Below are 21,976 nucleotides of genomic sequence, written 5' to 3'. Positions count from 1 at the left end.
TCCCAATTTAATAATTAGTTATTAATATAATACAATAGTAAAATAATTTCTCTCATTTTCCTTCTCTGTAAAATGGTGGGGGTCAGGGTAGGGAAATGTTCTAATTGACCCAAGGACCCCTCCAATTCAAAACACATTAAATATTTGAAGCAAACTTTATTTGCCACTTACTGCTTCAAAAATGCCAAAAATCCTCAACATTTTGGCTTGAATGGTGACCAAACTCAAAGACCCCCCGGGGACTAGATTCTATTCTGAATCCACAAAAGTATTTCCACCTAACTACAAGTTCCGGAGGTTTTAGTGGACTAAAACTGTCAGTAGAGCATAGTTTTCTCCTTTTATTGACCATTTTTAAGAATTAGATCTGTGCTGTGACTGATTTTCCCCTCATAACCATACAAGAATTGAAATATCAACCTGAGCATCATTCTTCCAAACGGTTACCTCACTTGATACATATGTGGAATGCTTTACTTAGAAATAACTTTACAGCAAGATTAACAGTCATATAATAAAAGCAGAGTCAGGAAACCCAAGTACTAGTCCTAGCCGTGCTATTAGCAGAGCTGTGTGAACTAGGGCAGATCAGGCCTCTTTGGACCTTAGTTTGCACCTCGATAAAATGAAGCAGTTGAACTAGATAATTTCTAATTACCATGAGCTGAAATCCATTAATATTTATTGGGTGTTTGTGACAAGCACCGCGCTAGGTGGTGGTATATAAAGATCCATTTGAAACTGTCCCTGTCTTCAAGGAAATTACATTCTGTCAGGGGAGATTACATAAACACAAAGAAGTATAGACAAAAGCATACAGAGTAATTTTGGAAGAGTGGCATTAACAGCTGGGAGGAATCAATAAAACATTTATTAAGCGCCTACTGTGTGCCACGCAATATGCTAAGATCTGGAGATAAAAAAAGGAAGCAAAAGGCAGTCCCTACTCTCAAGCTTATAATCTAATGGGGGAGACAACATGCAAACATATACAAAGGAAGTTATATACGGGATAATTAAGAAATAATTAAGAGGTAAAGCACTAGAATTAAGAAGGGTTAGGGAAGACTTCCTGTACAAGGTGAGATTTTAGTTGGAACTTAAAGGAAGCCAGGGAGGTCAGTAGTCGGAGTGGAAGAGGGAATGTTTCGTCGTGGGGGACAGACAAAGAATATCTAGAACCAAAAGATGGAGTATAGTGTTTATGAAACCTCCAGGAGTCCAGCATCCCTGGATGGAAGATCAGTGGAAAGGTTGGAGTAGGCTGAGTTATAAAGGGTTTTAAACGCCAGACAGTATCTTGTATTTACTCCTGGAGAACCTTGGAAGTCCCATTTATTGAATGGGGTGGTGGGGGACATTGCACATGGCAGAGCTCATGCAGCAGGGGTTGACGTGATCAAATCAATAAAGATTTCCTGTAGGAGGTAGTGTTTGAATTAAGCTTTAAAAGAAACTAGGAGCGCTAAAAGGCAAAGGTGAAAATTGAGTACATTCCAGGCATGGGAGATATAGCCTATGCAAAGGCAGATAGAATGGAGAAGAGAGAAAAAAGATTGATGTCATGTGTGAGGATAGTGAGACAAAGCTTCACAGAGGAGGAGAGATGTGAGCTGGGCTTTGAGGGATAGGTGGTACTCAGCATTCCAGGGAGGGAGGACGAGCCTGAGTAAAATATAAAACTGCAAGAGGGCCCAATAATTGGTCTTCAACCTTCCTGAAATGATGACCCTCCTCTTGACATCAAAACACTATTGTGTTTACTAACATTTTTAGTGCCACTGAAATGTTATGCAAACTGAAAGTTTAGCAAGTTGCCACTCAAGAAATAGATAGACTATGCAGCCCAAGGTTTAGATTTTAAATTTGGTTCCAGGCTTCAAAGTTCCCTGAGATATTTAGCTATCTGTTGTGTGCTTAGCATGGAGTTACAAAGAAGTAGAAGACACAATTCCTTACCTTCAAGGTGCCTATAATTTGGTTGGGGAAAGGACACTCACTCTCAGGAAACAAACTGGGAATAGATAGAAGGGTGGGGAACCTGCAGTCTCCAGGCCACATGTGGCCTCCTAGGTCCTTGGATATGGCCTTTTGACTGAGTTCAAGTTTTACAGAACAAATCCTTTTATTAAGGGGATTTGTTCTGTGAAGTTTGGATTCAGTCAAAGGGCCTCACTTGAGGACCTAGAGGGCCACATGTGGCTTTGAAGCCAAAGGTTCCCCACCCTTGAACATCATTGTGGGCTTGGGTAACTAAGGATGGATTCATGGATGAGTGGGGCCTTAAGTTGGTCTTAAAGGAATAGTGAATTTGTGTTCCCAGCAGGAATAGTGAGCATTTCATAGTGAAGCAGATAAGTGAACCTGTTAAATATAGATATTAAAATGTATTTGCTATTTTTTCCTTTTCTCTGTTAACAAAAAGAAAGGAAAGCTTCCTTGCTTTGATTAAACACTCTATATGGAATTTATTGAAGGGCATGACCAAGAATTGCTTTGGATATAAAGGAACAAGAGGGGTTAAGAGCTGTACCAACACTGTTGAGATCACAAAATCCATTAAACAAAATCCATTAAAACTGTGCTTTTGATTAATGAAATCTGGGGATTTTTTTTCTAGGCCTTGGAGATATGGCAGTATCTAATACAATAGGGAGCAATGTATTCGACATCCTTGTAGGACTAGGAATACCATGGGGACTGCAAACCATGATCATTAATTATGGATCAACTGTATGTATACTTTTCTTACCTTTTAAACAAATTGAATTGTTTCTTTGCAATGTAAAACCAGCTAGAAATAAGAAATGACAAGTCAGTTCTCTCTTGGGTGTGAAGAAAACACCTTCTCCTTCTTCCCATGTACCACATACCTGCCCCTAACCCTCCATCTCTTTTTTCAGTAGCATAATTAGTGAAAAAGCACTGAATTTGAGGTCAGGGGCCATTGGCTTGAATCCCAGCTCTGATACGTAGTAGTTGTCTGACCTAGAACATTTCAGTAAGCCTCTCTGAGACTCAGTTTTCTCATCTATAAATTGTTTCTAAGAAAGCACACATTACCTACCTAATAGTATTGTTATGAAGAAAGTACCTTGTAAATCTTAAAGCATTATATGAATGATTGGATTGGATGGATGGGTGGATGGATGGATGGATGGATGGATAGATGGATAGGTGAAAAAGTATTTATTAAGTGTTTACTGTGTGCCAAGCACTTTGCTATATAAATGTAAAGAGTTACCTTTAGTAGTATAGTTCCCCAGAAACTGGTGACATAGCTTTCTCAGGTCAATATAAGAAGGACTTTTTGTGACCTCTGGGTCTTCTTTGCCCCTCCTCTCCACCAGGATAACTGGTTAGGTGTCCCTCTGAAATCTAAGCACTGAGGCAGGATATAAGTTCAATAGATGAGGCTCTGAGAAATTCCACCTCTTGGGACATGATTAGTGAAAAGACCCCACCCCAACCCAATCTTGGACTCTCTCCTCTTTCTGCTCCCTCTCTTTCTCCCTTGCCCACCCTCTTGCTTCCATTTCCAGCCAATGGCTGTTCAGGGATATCAGTAACAAAAATCCATAGAACAGAACTGGATTGTTACTTTTAAGAGGATAACTGAGACTCTATATCACCAGGGCAAGGAAGTAGCAAGAAAATATGAAATCAGAGTCAAACAGAAGTGAAGTCCATGAAAGGCTTTCTCAGGAATAGATCAAGAAATGGTTCTATTGATCTTACCCTGAAGCCCTAAGCTAACAAGAGCCATGTTGACTTTTAACTATCCCTGCCCACACTGTCAGGGCCAGACTTTATAATAAGCTGTTGTCCTGGCCCAATGGTGGAGCAAGGTCTTCCTCTGTCATCTACCATGACACCTGGTTCTTACCTCTATTCCCAGCCTTGACACCAGCCATTCCTAAGGATTCACTGAACTGTGTTTATCACAGAAAAGGTGAAGAAGTATCTGGCTTACTAAGTTCCTTCTTCAATCAATCAATAAACATGTATTAAGTACCTACTAGCTCAGGCATTGTGCTAAGGGCTAGGGATACAAAAATAAGCAATAGAACTTGATGTCAAGGAGCTTACAATTCAATGTAATATATTCCAAAGGCAGCTAAATAATGAAATGGACAGAGTGTCAGGCCAGAAGTCAGGAAGACTCATCTTCCTGAATTAAAATCTGGCCTCAGACACTTACTAGCTGTGTGACCCTGGACAAGTCATTTAATCCTGTCAACCTCAGTTTCCTCATCTGTAAAAGGAGCTGGAAAAGAAAACTGCAAACCATTCCAGTATCTTTGCCAAGAAAACCTCAAATGGGGTCATGAAGAGTCAGACACAACTGAAACAACTCAACAACAACAAATTCCAAAGAACACCAATTCAACAAACATTCATAAAAATAATAACTCATATTTCTAGAGTGCTTTCAAGTATACAAATCCCTTTCCTCAAAATAGTCCTGCAAAGTAGGTAGTGCAGATATCAGTATCCCCATTTTACAGATGAGAAAACTGACCTTCAGAGAGGTGGAATGATTGAACTATTTCTTAAGCATTTCCTATTGTGAGGACCTTTAGAGGTCAGGAAGAGGTGCAAAGACAAAATATGTTCCTGTCCATGCTTTCAGGGAACTTAGAATTGCTTTCCCATCAATCATTACTTACAGCCCTTCGAGGCAGACAAGGACAGGTATTAATATCCCCAGAATTACAGTGGTACCTAAACAAATTCATTTTCTCCAGTCCAAATCAGTCTGACTGATCTTATAGCTGGGTGCATGTTGGTTAAGGAGGATGGAATTTAAAGCTTCCCTGTTTCTATTAGAACCAGTTGTTTGTTTGTTTGTTTTTTAATGAGATGGTACTATCATTGAAGAGCTAAATGCATATATTAATAAAATGTATATCACTCTACTCTGGATGAATGTAGAAGTGTAGACAATACCTTTCCTTCCTTGTATCGGTTTCCTCATCTATAAAATGAGGAAGTCGGACTAAATGATTTCTGTGGTCTGTTCTCACTGTAAAAATCTGTGAGTGGACCTAGGAGATAGTACAGTACAGAACAGTGGAAAGAGTATTGGATTTGGAGTGAAAGAGTCAGGATTCAAATCCTGGACATCACTTGCTTTCTCTGGGCCCCAGATTCCTTATCAGCGAAATGAAAGGCCTGGAGAAGGAGACTCCTAAGGGCGCTGTAAAATCCTCAGATCGTGTAAGATCTCAAATGTTTATATTATAGGATGATTCGGATGCAGCATTTGGTTGTATTTTCTTCTGTAGTGTCGAACAGTCAAGAGTAAAGCTGTTCTTCCTTTTCTTTCTCTAGGTCAAGATAAACAGCAAGGGGCTGGTCTATTCAGTTGTGCTACTGCTCGGATCTGTTGCTCTTACTGTAAGTTTTTAGAAACTTGAAATAGACTCTATATGCACCCTTATATTCATTTCTGGTCTCCGATGAATATGTATATTTGCATGCTGACACAATAATGGTGAACCAGTGATCCTGTTCCCACCAATCCTCAATAATTCATGGTAATGAAGGTAAAGCTAACTTTTTTTTAACCAAACATATGATTTCAGTGACATTTTGTTGGTGATCATTCTTTTCAGTGTGGTCCAATTCTCCATGACCTCATTTGGAGTTTTCTTGACAGAGATACTTAAGTGGTTTGCCATTTCCTTCTCCAGCTCATTCTACAGATGAGGAAACTGAAGCAAACAGGGTGAAGGGACTTGCCCAGAGTCACACAGCTAGTAAGCATCTGAGGCCGGATTTGAACTCAGGTCTTCCTGACTCCAAGCCCAGTGTTCTATCCACTGTGCCACCTAGCTGCCCTTCAGTGATATGGGGTGCTCTTTATGATAAACTTCATGTATGAGTGGCACCAATTTGTAGTCTTAAATTGTTGTCTGGGTCACTGGCATTAAGTGATCTGTCCAGGATCATAAATCTAGTATGTGTCAAAGTCAAGACTTGAATGCATGTCTAACTAACTCAGAGGCCAACTCTCTATCTACTACCATTGCTGCCCTTGGAAGGTAACATGTAGCCGGCCATGGTGGTGCTCGCCTGTCATCCTTGCTACTGGAAAGGCTGAATCTGGAGTTTCTCTCAGGTCTGAGCCACAGTAGTCTGAAACAGAATAGATCAAATCTCCTATGCTGATCATTAGTGGGATTGGGCCCATGAGCATCCCACTTCCAGTCTTTAATGAGATGGGGGGGTGGGGCAGACAAGAGGGAAGGAAGGAAGGGGGGAGAGAGAGAGAGAGAGAAATAACAATCCTGAAGAAAGTGGCTAGTGGGAAAAAAAGGTGCTTGGTGTCAAATTGAGAGTCAAGTTGACTGCAGGGAGGTGAATCTGTCCCCCGGGGAGAGGATAAAATAAAATTAAGAAGTAGTTGAAAGACTAGAACTAAGATTATATAACTTGTAAAGAGGCTTGCCTAATATAATACAATAGAACACACTTTATTAGGTACGTGCTATGTTTTCAAGAGCATTGCGAGCAGCATTGGAATAGATACAAAAAAATGGATAAGATGCAGTCTTTCTTCACCAGGGAACTTCCAATAGAATGTAAGCTCCTTGAGGGCAAGCACAGTTATTCTTTTTATCTTTCAATCCCCAGCCCGTAGCACAGTGCCTTGCGCAAAATAGGTGCTTTAGAAATTATTATTGAATTGAAGAAGCTTAGTGTTGTACAGCTGTGTGGAAAAATAAGACACCAACACAGCTAATGATAATGCTCAACGAATGCATGATTGGTGTATTAGAGAGTTACAATACAAAGTACCATATGAATACTAAGAGGAAAAATCATTACACTCAACAGATTGAGGAAGGCTTCCTAAAGGAAGTGGCATTTGGGTTGGACTTTAAAGACTTGCTAGGAGGCAGCTAGGTGGCTCAGTGGATAGAGCCCTAGGCCTAGAGTCAGGAAGACTTGAGTTCAAATCCTGCTTCAGGCGCTTACTACCTATGTCACCTTGGACAAGTCACTTAACTTCTGTTGGCCTTAATCCACTGGAGAAGGAAATGGTGGTATAGTACATAGAGTACCAGGCCTGAAGTGTGGAAGACCTGAGTTCAAATCCTGCCTGAGACTCTTACTAGCTGTGTGACCCTGGGCAACTCATTTAACCCTATTTGCCTCAGTTTTCTTATCTGTAAAAATGAGTTGGAGAAGGAAATGGCAAACCACTCCAGTATCTTTGCCAAGAAAACTCCCCAGATGTGACCCAGATAGGGTCACAAAGAATCAGATTTAAATGAAAAACAACAGAAATTCAATAAGCAAAGAAAGGAAGCAAAGGTATTAGTTGTATTTATTAAGTGCTGACCATGTGGTGGATAGTGAGCTAAGTGCTGAGGATACAAAGAAAGGCAAAAGACAGTTCTTGCTGTCAAGAAGCTCACAGTCTAATCATTGGAAACAACTTGCAAACAAGATATAATCAGGAAAAATTGGAAATAATCAACAGAAGGTTGGCACTAGCATTAAGGAGGATTAGGAACAGCTTCCCATAGAAGGTGAGATTTTATCTGGAACTAGAGGGAAAGCAGGAGGTAAGAATGAGGAGGGGAAACATTCTAGGCACTGGGGACAGCCAATGAAAAAGCCCTGAGTCAGGAGGCAAAGCATCTTGTATAAGGAACAACAAGGAAGCCATTGTTCCTGGATTGCAGAACACCTGGTATGGTATCAAGTGTATGGTATCAAGTGTAAAGATACTGGAAAGATGGGGGGTGGGGGTGGAGAAGGCAAGGGGAGGCAGGTTATGAAGGGCTTTAAACACCAAAGAGAAGATTTTATGTTTGTTCCTGGAGCCAATAGGGAGCCCCTGGAGCTTACTGAATAGGGGGGTTGTGACATGGTCAGAGCTACACTTTGAGAAGATCATTTTATCATCTGAATGGAGGATATACTTAGGAGCTTAGAGAGATGGAGGTGTGGGAGTGTGGTGCATATCGAGATAAGGCTGAAAAGGTAGGGTGACACTGGTTTGCAAAGGGTCTTAAATGCCCATCGTCAGAGGAGAATTAACTTTGCTCAGGAAGTAATAGGTAATCACTGATAGTTTCTAAGAATGACTGTAAAAATCTAAGATCTAAGCTTCAAAAAGGTATGAAGGATGGTTTGGAGGAGGAACAGGGAATGGAAGAAAGAAGACCTTGTGGAAAGCTAATGCAATAATCTGGGTAATTAGTAGTAAGAGACTGAGACCTGTACTAGGTTGGTGGAGTGGAATTAGAGAAGAAATAATTGATTCAAAAGATGAGAAGGAGACAGCATTGAAAGGACCCAGCAACCAACTGGTTATGGAAGGTGAGAAAGAGAGAAATAACCCCAATATCATAAACACGGGAGATCAGGTAAATAATGATGCCACAAATGTAGTAAAGTCTGAAGGAAAGGCATTTTAAAAGGAAAGATAATGATCTTGGTACTGGTCCCACTGGTATAATGCTGATAAAATTACCCTGAAAAAGGCTGGAAATCATAGGATCATATAGCTAAAGTTGGAAAGGACCTCAGAGATCATCTAGTCCAACTCTGAATTGGACTTCAGAAGGGAAGTTGAGGCCAAAGTTAGAAATTAAGTTTTTGATGTACGCAGAGGTAGTAGAAGGCATGATAGCGAATGAGAATTCCAAGGGAGTGAGTATAGAGAAAGAAAAGAAGACTGTCATGGCCTGACCCTTGAGGGTCACTCACTTTATGAGAGAAAATGAAAAGCCAGCAAAAGAGACAGAGAAGAAGGGGTTAAGGAAACAGGCAAAGTAACAGAGAAATGTGGTTCTATGGAGCAAAAGAAAAGCATCCATTACATTAGGACATGGTGTCAAAAGCTGCAGAGGTCAAGAAGACCAAGGACTGAAAAGGTCTATTGGATTTGGATATTTGAAAGTCACGGTAAATTTTGAACTACTCTTCTAAATCATCCAGTAACCTGGTTTGTTTAAAGAAATGTGCCAGGCACCCATCCTTGTTATATTCACCATTGGAACATGGTTACTGAGTCCTTGGGGTTCTTACACATTTTCCCTTTAGTTGATATTTTCATTTAAAAGGGCTCATAGCCCTTGATTGTCTAAGAGGCCTAACATCTTATTTCTTTGCTTCCAGGTGCTTGGTATCCATCTAAATAAGTGGAGACTTGACAAGAAACTTGGCATCTACGTGTTGGTGCTCTATGCCATTTTCTTGTGCTTCTCAATAATGATAGAGTTTAATGTCTTTACTTTCGTCAACTTGCCAATGTGTCGAGAAGATGATTAAAGTAAAGCCGCTGCCCCTGGGAGGGAGACCGAGCTGTCCTTGAGACCTCACGAAGAGGGCATTTGACTTCCCTGAATTTCCATCCCCAAATATGAGAGTCTTTCCTCCATCACCAGCTAGCAGTCCACCCTTTCACTTGCTGGAAGGAGGAGCGCATGATGACCTTTAGTGGGTTACAGGAACTTTAAGGCCTCTGGGGCTTTCCTCTCCTCTTTGGAGTTTCTCTCGCAAGGTCGCCTAATATGGAGGAGAAGGCGTAAAAGGAGTCTCCCAGAACACTGAGCCACAGGGACACGGAGGGATAGTTAGGGTCTCCTTTTGCACACTACAACAAGCAAGACTAGTGTGTGCCCCTTTCCTACAGTCTCTGTTACCCCAACACACAGCATTTGTCTTTCCCTGCCTCGAATTAATGCTTTCGGAAACAAAGCAGTCTAGTAAGTCAGAACTCTCTTTGTCTGCATTCGAATTACAAACGTTGCTCTCAGATTTGACTGCTGGACTGGGAAGCCAAATTACATTACATGGTATGCACTGTTGAAAACTTTTACTTCCCCTGGAAAGGCTTGATTTATGGAGGCCTGTGTCATCGGCATGTTGGAGCATTCAGCGATGACATTGAACATGCCATCCCTTGTCTTGAAACCTTTGAAGAATATGCACAATTCTTACAGTGGAAGATGGAAAAGTGGTGACTGCCATCACCTGCAACGGCGCACTTGGAGCATGAGCTATGAAATATTAAAAAAAAAACCTGTGCAGATAATCATAATTAAATATGTCATACCACCTGGAAGGAACATGGTAGAAAATGAAAAAAGTCATGCTTGTGGGAAAGCAAGCCTATCTATAACATTTTCACTGGCACTAAAAATTTAAGCTAGAGATAGAAAAGACAGTAAAAAAAAAAACATAAAATTTAATTGGGTGCTAACTCAGTAATACAATGGAAATTGTCATGAATAGCTTAAAAATGTGTTTCTTACATAAACACATTCTATATGACAAGTTGCAACATCAATTTGGGTTTATCATTGCGTTGTTAACACTCTACTATTGAAACTAGGCCATTTGTCAACACATTTAGTTGTTGAGCTATTCCACCAATTTATGATACATCTCCATGCTATGTGAAGCAGTGCCATGATTAGTGAACAATGACAAGAGTAGAGATGTCCTGGCCCACAGATCCCTTCATCTGTGTAGGTAAAAGCTACTATTAAAACCATAACTAAAGATCCAAGTTACTCAGACCTCATGGTATATTTTATGTGAGATGCCCGAAATGGTACATCAAATCAAAATAGATTCAACAGTATAATTAACATTTTTTTAAACTGCTATGTAGCTCTGAAATAGATATTTAAAAGATTTATTAAAATAAACCATTTGAGCTTTCTTTAAAAAAAGCACAATTAATTTTCTACATAGATTTTTTTTATTTTTTTAATGTTTATATAGCAGAAGTCTATATAAGATTACTAAATATTTGATGCATTTTTAATATTTAAATATTTTGCACTTAACTATATTGGAAGCTACCCGTGATCATTTCAAGAAAATCATATTTTAAAAGCCCACAAGGAAACAGCCCCTCAGTGAGAAAAAGAGTGAGTTTCCATCAAATAGGGGATTCCTGAAGACTTTGATTACCCCGATCTATATATTATACTTAAGGGTTTTAAGGGTGATGTCAAGGCATGACCACATTTTCCTATGCCTCTTCTGAATTTCAGTAGCCTGAATTTTCATAGGAAGAAGCATTCATGTGTTTCTCTCATCAGTTTCGTTCAGCATGCACGGGTCTAAGAATGGAGTGACTGATGCATTCATTATCCCGTTCTCCCTTCTGATTCTGAATCAGTATTAATAGTTACACCAAGTCCAGGCTTTAGGAGGGCTGCTATCTAGACACTGAACTATCCAATCTGTTAGTGGACCAGAAGGCTCTGTAAATAAATCAGTGTATAGGGAGTTGAGGACCCCTTCCCTATGGTAAATGATAAAAACAAACAAGTTTTCTCAGACTAGGGAAAACTTGTGTAATTGTAACTTATGGTTTGGCTCCTGTGGGAATAAACCTTTGTTTATTCAGGCTTTAGTAGAACTTCATCAAATACTTGAATGATCTATATGCCGTCAAGGCCACATCCTACAATTGTTCCTCACTCAAAGATCTTGCTGAGGAATGCAGTAGATTTTTAGCAAAATGTCAGAATAAAACCTAGACTGCATGATCCCAGTCAAGAGGGACAGTGTGTCAATATGGAAAAAATACCATACTGGGACAGCGTAAAGAGTTCTGAATTTAGAGTTAGCAAACCTGGGCTCTGCTGCTAACTTTCTGTGTGACCTTGGGCAAATCATTTCTACTTTCTGGGCCTGAATTACCTCATCTACCAAATGAGAGAGTGGAACTAGAAATCTCATAGGTTAATTCTAGTTCTAACCTTCTATGTTGAGGAGCTTAGTTGTCACACACCACCATCCATTTGCTGATTTACCTTTATGAAGTTTAATTACGAGGAAATTCTAATTATAAACTTCCTCAGAAAATAAATTTGAGGGAGGTATTGTGTTTTTTTTTTAAGTAGTCTATTAACATGATTCTTTAGAACTATAATTACAAGTACACTATGGCTTCCAAGCAGAAAATAACAAATGTTTTTAATTTATGAAGTCCTTGTACTTAGTTTCCTTCTGAATTCAGTGTGCCAATGGAACTCCCTTAAAGCCCGTATATGTTTGTTGTACTTGCGCATACATACACTTTAGGTGAAAATATTATTTTTAAACTGAAGCATAAAGTAATACATATCAAATGCAAATTCTAAAGAATTTGAATAATTAAGGTTTCATTTTTAAAACATCTTTTACCATAGCCTTCATTTTATTCCTGGAGCCAATTAGCATATGGAAATGTCTACTCCATAAACAAGGAAAATTAAAGATATACAGATTTCTAAACTCATGGAAGAAAAATAGCTCATTTTAATAGTATACCTTAACAGGGGTGGAAAACCTGCAGCCTTGAGGCCACATGTGGCCCTCTAGGTCCTCAAGTGTGGCCCTTTGACTGAATCCAAACTTCACAGAACAAGATTTGATTGTCACAGAACAAGATTTGGATTCAGTCAAAGGGCCACACTTGAGGACCTAGAGGGCCACATGTGGCCTCAAGGCCACAGATTCCCCAGCCCTGGTAGAAGCTGCCAATAATATAGCAATCTGGCTATTCTGTCACCTCCATTGCATGAAGGTGTGAGACTGTCTAAGAAGTACTAAATTTGGAGTCAGTCATTTGGATGTCCAGTCCTGGTTCTGCTATTTTTTGCCTCAGTCACCTTTCCCTTTCTGGGTCCCAGTTTCCTGACCAATAAAATCAGGAATTTGAACTTGGTTAAAGGACCTAATAGTTCCTTCCAATGCTAAAAGCTGTAGCCTTTTTCAGGCTGTGTTTCCTGTTCTTGCTACAGGGAATTTTAGGGATGGAGTTGGTAAGGTGTGATTTAGGTACCTGGCCTAGAGGTAAGTTCTGAACCAGGAATAATAGGCAAATTGTACACATTGTACAGTTTTCTCCCTTGTTTGAGTTAACACCAACTCTGTGTTCTGTTATCATCCTATAGTATGCAGTTTTCCCAACAGAGTACCCAGTCAATCTCGGTCTTGCCTTGTTAGCCTTCCTTGTGAAACTTCCTTCTTCTGTCTTCCATTTTGATTGAACTTGTTTGGGGTCTGACGTGGTGTTATATGCCCATCATCCCTGCTGACTGGGCAACTTGAGGCTGGTGGAGCATGAGCTTGGGAGTTCTGAGTTGCAGTGGATTGAGTCTATGGGTGTCCATACTAAGTTTGGCAGTAATATAGTGAGGGGAGGGAGGGATATTAGGCTCACCTAAGGAGGGAGAAAGTAGTCCAGGTCAAAATCAGAGTGAGTCAGCCAGTGAATAGACCATGCATTTCCAACCTGGACAAGAGAGGAAAACCCAACCTTTTAAGGAAAAAAAAAAAAAATATATATATATATATATATATACACACATATATATATATTTTTAAGGAGATATATATGTATATATATTTAAAGAAGAAGAGGCACGTAAACTGTATGGTTAATTTGTATTGTTGTCATTGTTTCCTCTCACTTCTCTTTGTGTTGTTCTGCAGCGTAGGGTAGCAGATGGAATATTAAGTAATCATTAAACATGCTCACCTGACCAAAAAGAGATAGCCGTGGCACAGTGACAAGAGTCCTGAATTTGTAGGCAGAGGACCCGAGTTCAGATTCCAGCCTTACTACTTGGTTGTCATGTGTGTCACCTTAGATAAGCCATTTCAACTCTTTAGGCCTCAGTTTCTTCCTCTGTAAAATGAAGAGGTTCAATTAAATAGCCTTGAATGTCTCTTGAATTGATGATCCTAAGTTTGCCTTTCATTGTTATACTCAGTGATTGTCTACAGAATCTACATCATTATCAGAGTGACCCTTTAGAAAGCACCTTTAACTAGGAGAAGAGAATTCTCCCAGAGATGGATCATTGGCTTTTGTAAGGCCTGGGTGTGGGAAAAGACTTAGGATCTCCAAGCATATTCATTTCCTTCTTGTGACAACTATTTATGGCAATATGCAAGGGAAGAGGAAGAATGATTGGTGCCCAAAGTCTGGGCTTCCTGGGGAAAAACTTATTTCGGCCGTGGTAGGATTGAGAACCATTCACAAGGGTCCTTCCTTCCTTTCTACTTGCCTCTTTTTCTGGGAAGTTGGTTCATCCCAGAAAGTGAGTCTGGCAGCTGTGGAGTCACCTGAGTTCAGAAACAGTAAACCTCAAAGCACTGAAATACGAGATGGCCTGAAATACTGAATGAATCTCCCTCCACCCTAGTTCAGAGACGGAGCCTGGCACCTTTAAGGATCTTTTTTTAAGTAAATCTACCCTTGTCCTGCCTATGCCTTCTGTGTGTATGAAATTTATTTGTGTTATTTAATTAAACGCAACTTCAGGGTCTCTATTTCCCCATTTTGAAACCTTTGCTCTGTGAGGGAGACAAGAAAGCCTTTCTGTCTTTCTTAGGAAGTCAAGTTTCTTACACTCTCCATGTTGATCTCTGTTTGTTTCTTCATAGGTCCAGGGAATGGAAATATAAATACTGGGAAAAAAATAGATGCACACTTTTTTCCGTTTCACATAAGTTAGCAATATGATAACTAATGCTATTCAGGAAGTAGACACTTAACGTTTGTGGAAGGATTTAAAGAACCATTTGGCAGAGTGAAGAGAATGCTGGATTTTAAATCAGAGGACCCAGGTTTGAATCCTGACTCTTCTACTTACTAGCTATGTTACCTTGGACAAGAGACTTGATCTCTCTTGACTTCAGTTGCCTCATCTTTAAGATGTGGGTATTGAACTAAATGACTTGTAAAGTGTCTTCTGGCTCTAAATCTGTGGTCCTAATAAATGACCTATCTGTCTGATGGGAACAGAAATCTCCTGGGATTCCAAGCACTTTTCTTTTGTGGTACATCTTCCTAATATCCATGGATATATCTAAAACCATTGGAAGTCATATCTGTAAACATTAATCTACTAATCAGGGTAAAGTTTGCAGGTATACTCCAGGTACTTTAATGAGTTCATTACCATATCTTTCCTACAAACACTAACCAATTCCTGGATATTTATTAGAGTAGCTTTGAGTGAGCAGGTATGTACCTGCCTTCTACTCCAATCCTACAGTTCTTCCCTAACTCAATCCTATCATTTCCATGATAATTATATCCCCATTGTTTAACATGCTAATCTGAAAAATATCTCATCAAAGTTCATGAGTTAAGGAGTTTAAGAATTCATGATTTCATCCTGATTAATAGGATCCCAAGAACTTAGAAATCATGGTATCAACAAGGAAACTGAGGTCTGGAGGTCAGAAATGATATAGCAAAGATTCCAACCAACTCCCTTGACTCGTAATCCAGTACACATTCAACTGTAGCATGTGTGTTTTCTGTTTTCCTCAGCCAGCCATGCAAGTCCCTCTCTGTGGAAAAACCTGGCTAGCAGTTTCCTTAAAACTGTAAGAAGGGGCCTTTCTAAAAACAACTAATTTTGAATAATCTTTTCTAAATATCTGTGATGCAGCCAGTACTGGAGTGAAAAGAAATGAGTTTACCCCACATCCATTTCAATTCTTATACTCTTACTGAAAACAAACTTAAGTAGCTTGTCATCGATGTCCTTTGTTGATTAATAAGAACAACTTCTTTCCATCAAAAATAAACTTCCAAGTTAGATAACAAAACATTAGGCTGCCACGTTTTGTTCAGTGAGGATAATTGGACAAAAGACACATTCATTCATCAGGACCCCATTCTAACAAGAAATTTTGGTTTGGTTGTGGTTAATTTGTTTAAAAAAAACACCACAGGCTTGCATTTCAAGCCAAAGAATTTTGGTTCAAAACTTTGCTCTCTTATTTGCCTGTGTGGCAACTCATTTCTCTCCAAGCTTTAGTTTTCTCATTCCTGAAATGAAAGAATTCATAAGATCAAAGATTTAGAACTGAAGTTCAGTCCCTTCGTTTTATGGATCAGAAAACTGAGCCCTAGAGAGAGGGGTTAAGTGACTTATCCAAAGACACAAAAGTATGAGATGGAGGTGAGATTTGACCCTAGGTCCTATGACTGAATCCTATGCTCTTCCCATGTCACCATGTTGCTGGCCTCCAATGTCCCTTCCCAAAGAAAATCTTATAATCCCATGGGTCTAAACGGAAAGGCTCATTTCATACTAAAATTAGAAAATGCTGCTTTCAAACACAGAGAAATTATGCATCCAGTATAGCTTAGAAGAATAAACATTTTAATCTTGATACAGCCACCATTCATTTGCCAATTCCCACTCTCTCTGTTTTGCTGCCCTCGTCATAACAAACAGAACTATATGATATTGATGATCAGATTGTTTTTATAGGGTCATGTGTTTAAGAAAACTTTGGCACATAAGAGATCTGTGATTCCATCAATACGGGGAGTCACACAACTCTGGTTTTCCTGAGTTGCTAAGTCTGAAAATTTCATGTAATGACCAATCATCTCATGGTGAGCCTCTCAGAATTTAGCCAGACTGGTTCGTGAGTGACAGGTATGAGTCCATCCTCAAAGTCTTCCTAGCTTAGTAGAACCTACCAGAGCTAGCTCTCTGATGGCATAGTCATACCCAGGGACTACCTGCCTTGGAGAAACATGGGATCATAGTATTTGGAGCTGCAAGAGAATTTAGAAGGCTTCTAGTCCTAACTCTCCATCCATTTTTCAGATGATGAAACAGGCTGAGAGGTTAAGACACTTGCCCAAGATCACACAGATATTAAGTAGCAGAACCTGAATTCAAACACAAGCCTCCTAATTCCAAATCCAGCACTTCAGATACTTTAGTGAAGGTTTAGAACAAAAATTCTTATTTTTAGTTAAAAACTTTCTAGATCTTGGCAATTTTGTTTTTAATGATATGTTGCATTCCTTTCATGCCTCTTGTGGATTCATCCTTCATTGCATACACTTCTACCATAGGCTCATAGCTATGGCTTATAACAGTATGCTCTTTCAACTTCCTGTAATGCTGTGTTTCTGAAGTATTCTGCTCATATATGACAATAGTGTCCATCACAGGGTTCAACTGAGGGCTTGCCCAATTTGTATGTCTTCCTCAGTTCCCTACATAGTAGTGGCTGGGGGAAGGGGGGGCAATGCTTGATGTCTAAACTGATTAGCACAATGTTGAGAGGAAAACAAACTTTTAGGAAAATTAAAAATAAATACTGTGCCCATGGGAAATTAAGGAACTCAACTGTTGGAGTTAAAATTCTGGAATCATCTGCTCTTTATTCAGACTAATTCTTAAAATAACTATCAATTTAATCTATATATAATTCTACCGTTTGCCAGAATTCACTCATAATTTCTCATTAGCTCCATTGGCCAGGACTTTTTCAGTAATGCATCAAGAAAGTATATGACCCTAGAAAATGCATTCAAAAAAAAAAAAAAGGAAAACATTGCAATTTGTTGTTGGTTTTTTCTTTTTATTCACACAAGATTTTGCTGGGTTCATCTTTATCCCCCAAAAGGAAATACCATTTCAGTAGTCTATAAAGATTTAGCCTTCCCAGTCCCTAACCCAGATCTCCATGTTGATGTGTTTTTCCCTTACAAGTAGGGAGGAACAAAGCCATTTGTTGTCCTATGACCTTGAGATTCATCATAATGTCATATCACAGATTTAAAGCTTGGAAAGAACCTTAGAAGTCATCTACACCAAACCCCTCATTTTACAGATGAGGAAACAAGCCAAGAGAGGTAAAGAGATTTTCCCAAGATCACCCACGTGTGAAAGAGGCAGGATTTGAACCTAGGTCCTCTGACTTCTATTGAAATCAATGGGATCATTTAAGTAATCTTGAATAATTCACTTCCTCTCTCTCAGTTTCTTCCTCTGTAAAATGACAAAGATTAGATGACCTTTTCTAACTGTAAATTACATGACCTTGTAAGTCAACAAAGCTTTCCCACAATAGAAGGTTCCAAAAGTTTTTAAGCCCAGACCATCTTTAGCATGTACTTTTTATGTCCCGTTATAGGAGTGGGGAGATTGCAATGCAATTGCAGTCACCCTGGCAAGCTGTCCCTCTTCCCTCTACCCCCCTCCAATGGTATCATGTATGAACAGAAGCTCAAGAAACTGCAGGACTGAGCTGTGGTCAACCTGTCCACTTCAGGTGTGGGAGGAAGGGAATGGAAGTAGTTCCATTGAATGGGACCTTTGTTTTCCATGCTGTTTCAGAGATGCTTCCGGACTTTCAATGCAGAATACTTTGGTTGGGGGTGGCAGGGAGAGGTTGGGAAGAAGGGAAGGGGAAGGCAAGGTAGATTTGCTTCTAAGTCTCTGGACAATTGCCAAGGTGGAATTATTACTCAACACTTCGGATTACAAATAGAAAGACTCTGAATGACTTAAGAAGATGGAGAGGGGCCTTCCAGATGTGGCTACTCCTGGGCATTCGGGGCAGAACCCAAAGAAATAAGGTTTGGCAAATGTCTGAAATTCAGGCACAGAAGGTCTCCCCAGGGGGCTCCCCTTACCACTCCAGTCCTAAGGGCTAGAGCAACAGGGAACAGCTGTCTGTGTACCATAAATGGTCTGGTCTGAGCCTCTGCAGAAACCCACTGATCTACCAAGTAGCAATTATGTGGCAGGAGATGATTTAGATTCCACTGAGTACCAAGCATGCAGCTCTTTCCAGGATGTGTTCATCATCAGGAAAGAACCCTTTATAAAAACACAGCTTTTGAAGGCACCACACACGTCTATTTTGTGGGGTTCATCCAGGCTTTTCCATCTGACACGCTAGACTTGACTTAAGTGCAAGATCTCTCTAATAGGCAGGCAGGGAACAATGAGATGGTAAATGACATAAATGCATTATGTTATTTATTTTTTCAATGACTGTGACCTGCACTGTGAGTACTCTGTGATATGGGGTCCTTAGTTTAAAAAAAGCTGTCATTAAATCTGAATGAATTAATGTTCTTGATTTTAAAACATTGGCATGATTTTCTGATTATTTTTATTGTGAAAAAAGCATAGAATAAATATGAATTAAGCCTTTCTAAGACATCTAGCAGTCAGTATTGTGATGCAATAGCTATATCAAAATCTGTGCACTCTCAATAAAATGAATGAGCACCATCTCTGTTTTCTGCCTTGTGAGGAGCTCTCTATCACTGAAAGTCCTAAAGCAAAGCCTGAATGACCACTTGTCAAAGAAGTACTAAATTCATGCTGCAAGTCTGAGTTGTTAGAGGATTTTTTTTTAATGTGAGGCAATTGGGGTTAGGTGACTTGCCCAAAGTCACACAACTAGTGAGTGTTATGTGTCTGAGGTCAGATTTGAAGTCCTCTATCCACTGTACCACCTAGCTGCCCTGTTAGATGATTTCTAAAGTTCCTCCCAGCTCTTAGATTTTATGTTTCTCTAGCATAGATTTCTCAGGTCAGATAGATACGGTTTTCATTTTTTAATTAAAATGCAATGCAACCTCTTCGGGGTCATGATTGTTTGAAGCATAATCTCTTTTTGTATGGAGGAAAAAAAAACTCCAAAAAAGGATGAAGGTTAGGGAATTTTAATAACAAAAATAATAATAAAGCTGATCAAAATCCTAATGACTTAATTTTGTCAGAATGAGTGATTCCAAAACAACCATAAGCCATTCCTGCCTAATCAAGACTGTACTGATGCAACTACCGATAGAGTTAGCAAAATCTCGCTCATTCATTCCTTCAACAGATGCTTGTGAAGCAACTAATATGTTTATTCAAGACACTACACCAGATGCTGAGGGTACAGAAAATAAATAACTTGGAAGAATAGAAGATTGAGGTTGGGGGAAGGCCATAAGATCATAGGATTTACAGCTGGAAGAGAGTTAAAAAACATCTAGTCTAATCAATCCCTTCATTCTAGATAAGGAAAATTAATGAGGACTTGATTACTATCTTCAGAGTTTTAAAGGATTGTCGCCTGGAAGGGGAATTTGATTTATTCTAATTGAGTTAAAATCTGGCCTCAGATGCTTAGCTGTGTGACTCTGGGCAAGTCACTTAACTCTGCCTCAGTTTCCTCATCTGCAAAATGAGCTGGAGAAAAAAAATGGCAAACCACTCCAGTATCTTTGCCAAGAAAACCCCAAGTGGAGTCACAGAGAGTCAGACACGACTGAAACTACTCAACAACAAGAAATTTAATTCATAAGGCAGAACTAGGAGGAATGGAAGCAAGGCAATAAGCATTTATTAGGCACTTACTGTGTGCTATATGCTATGTTAAATGTTGAAGATGCAAATACAAGCAAAAAGACAAATCCCTGCCCTTGTGGAGCTTACATTCTAATGGGGAAAGATAACATAAAAGGGACTGGGGGGGATGGTGATAACTACAAGAGGCATGGTATAAAAGTACAGAGAGTGAGAAGCAAATCCTGGAGGAGAATGAAGGACAGCCAGTCTGGGACCTTCCCCAAAACCAAGGCCTCTGGAGGAACTCACCAATAGGAGAAAAGGGGCCAACATAGAAAAGCAATGTTGCTGGGTGAGAAGACCCCACCCCGCCCCAGGCACAGAGGGAAATCCTAGGGTAAGATATCAATTGAGGCATGAAGATAAAGTCTAAAAAGTCAGAAGCACAGCTGGGAGGGGAATAAAGGATGAAATAAGTTATAGGCTAGCTACAATCTAGACAGAAATAGATTCTATATAAGGAAAAAATTCTAAGAAATTAGAGCTGTCCAAAAGGGACATGGGCTGCGTCTGGAGGTAGTAAATTACACATCACTAAAGGTCTTTGAGTAGAGATTGGCTTCATATGGGCAGGGTGGGGGGTAGGACTGAAAAGGGGGGGCCAAGAAAAAGGGATTTATCATAGAAGTGTTTCTCACAGATACTTTCTACTAAATGACCTCTGAAATCTCTTCCAAATCCAAGACTCCGTGAGGCATAGCTTTCAGGATGGAATCATCAGGAGGAAAGCAATAATCCCATGGTACTCTGACATGGTCAGCTAGGTGGATAGAACAGTCAGGATGACCTGAGTCACTTGGACAGTCTGACAGCAGAACCAGACTAAAATGGAAAATATTTAACAAAATAAATAAAAATAGAGAAAACATAGATAATGTTAATTTGTGGTTTTCCAAGTCAATGTGCAGGGATTTTTACACAGGATTTAGTGGCCTCTGTTTCTCTTTAAATTTGACACAACTGATTACACCATCGGAGGTAGTACCCACATTGATGGGAGCACAGAGACATTGAACTATCATTATTGTTATTGTTAATACTACTCTTTCTTTTATTATCACTCCTTTGCACATTAAGGCTGGGATGACTGATACATCCCAGGTCCAGTTGACAAAGAACATCTGTCTTGGTCCTTAGCAAAAGCAAGAGTAACCCAGTGAGACTTTAGCAAAAGCTGCAGATCTGCAGAAACTAAAAGAAAGACTGAAATGAAAGGGAGAAAATATGTTAGGTGTAAAATATGCACTCATTACCCTAGAATAGGCAGGAAGCTTGAAGAGGCCAGGGAGACAAAGAACTTGGTTCCATAGACTTGGAGACTCCTGAAGGATTATGGGAGGTGAAACTGACTAAATTGAAACTAATCACCTTAAGGTAAAATGGAGGGGCTTACTGGAGGAGAGGGTTTATAAATCCTGCAGGATTGTGGAAAAGAAGTAAGACTTCAGATTAAACAATTTAACATATGAAAAGAGTTTATTAGCATTGATAAATTAGTTACTATTAAATAATAACAAATAAAGGGGCAGTTAAGTGGTAAAGTGGTTAGAGTGCCAGACCTAGAATCAAGAAGACTCATTTTCTTGAGTTCAAATCTGGCCTCAGAAACTTACTAGCTGTGTGACCCTGGGCAAGTCATTTAACACTGTTTGCCTCAGTTTCCTCATCTGTAAAATGATCTGGAGAAGGAAAGGGCAAACCACTTCAGCATTTTTGCCAAGAAAACTTCAAATGGGGTCATGAAGAGTCAAAAACAACTCAATAACAACAAACTCTGACATGGTCAGGTCACCACTGGAGGACTTTGCTCAGTTCTGATTAATACA

General features: G+C 39.6%; 1 protein-coding gene across 2 annotated transcripts in view; it reads left to right on the top strand.

Moving 5' to 3' along the window:
• The window catches only part of SLC24A4 (solute carrier family 24 member 4), a 275,977-nt gene extending 265,443 nt beyond the window's left edge, over nucleotides 1-10,534 (top strand). For both annotated transcript variants that reach the window (XM_027870002.1, XM_027870001.1), the window contains 3 exons: nucleotides 2,621-2,733; nucleotides 5,335-5,400; nucleotides 9,139-10,534. In XM_027870002.1, the coding sequence (XP_027725803.1) occupies nucleotides 2,621-2,733; nucleotides 5,335-5,400; nucleotides 9,139-9,291 (332 nt within the window). In that variant the 3' untranslated portion in view covers nucleotides 9,292-10,534. The remainder of the gene's footprint in view (nucleotides 1-2,620; nucleotides 2,734-5,334; nucleotides 5,401-9,138) is intronic.
• The last annotated feature ends 11,442 nt before the right edge of the window (nucleotides 10,535-21,976 follow it).

This window comes from Vombatus ursinus, unplaced genomic scaffold (genome assembly GCF_900497805.2).
Source record: "Vombatus ursinus unplaced genomic scaffold, bare-nosed wombat genome assembly UNPS02014794.1, whole genome shotgun sequence".
NCBI lineage: Eukaryota > Metazoa > Chordata > Mammalia > Diprotodontia > Vombatidae > Vombatus > Vombatus ursinus.
The sequence above is the reverse complement of the archived record's forward strand: the minus strand, read 5'-3'. Positions and strand labels throughout refer to the sequence as shown.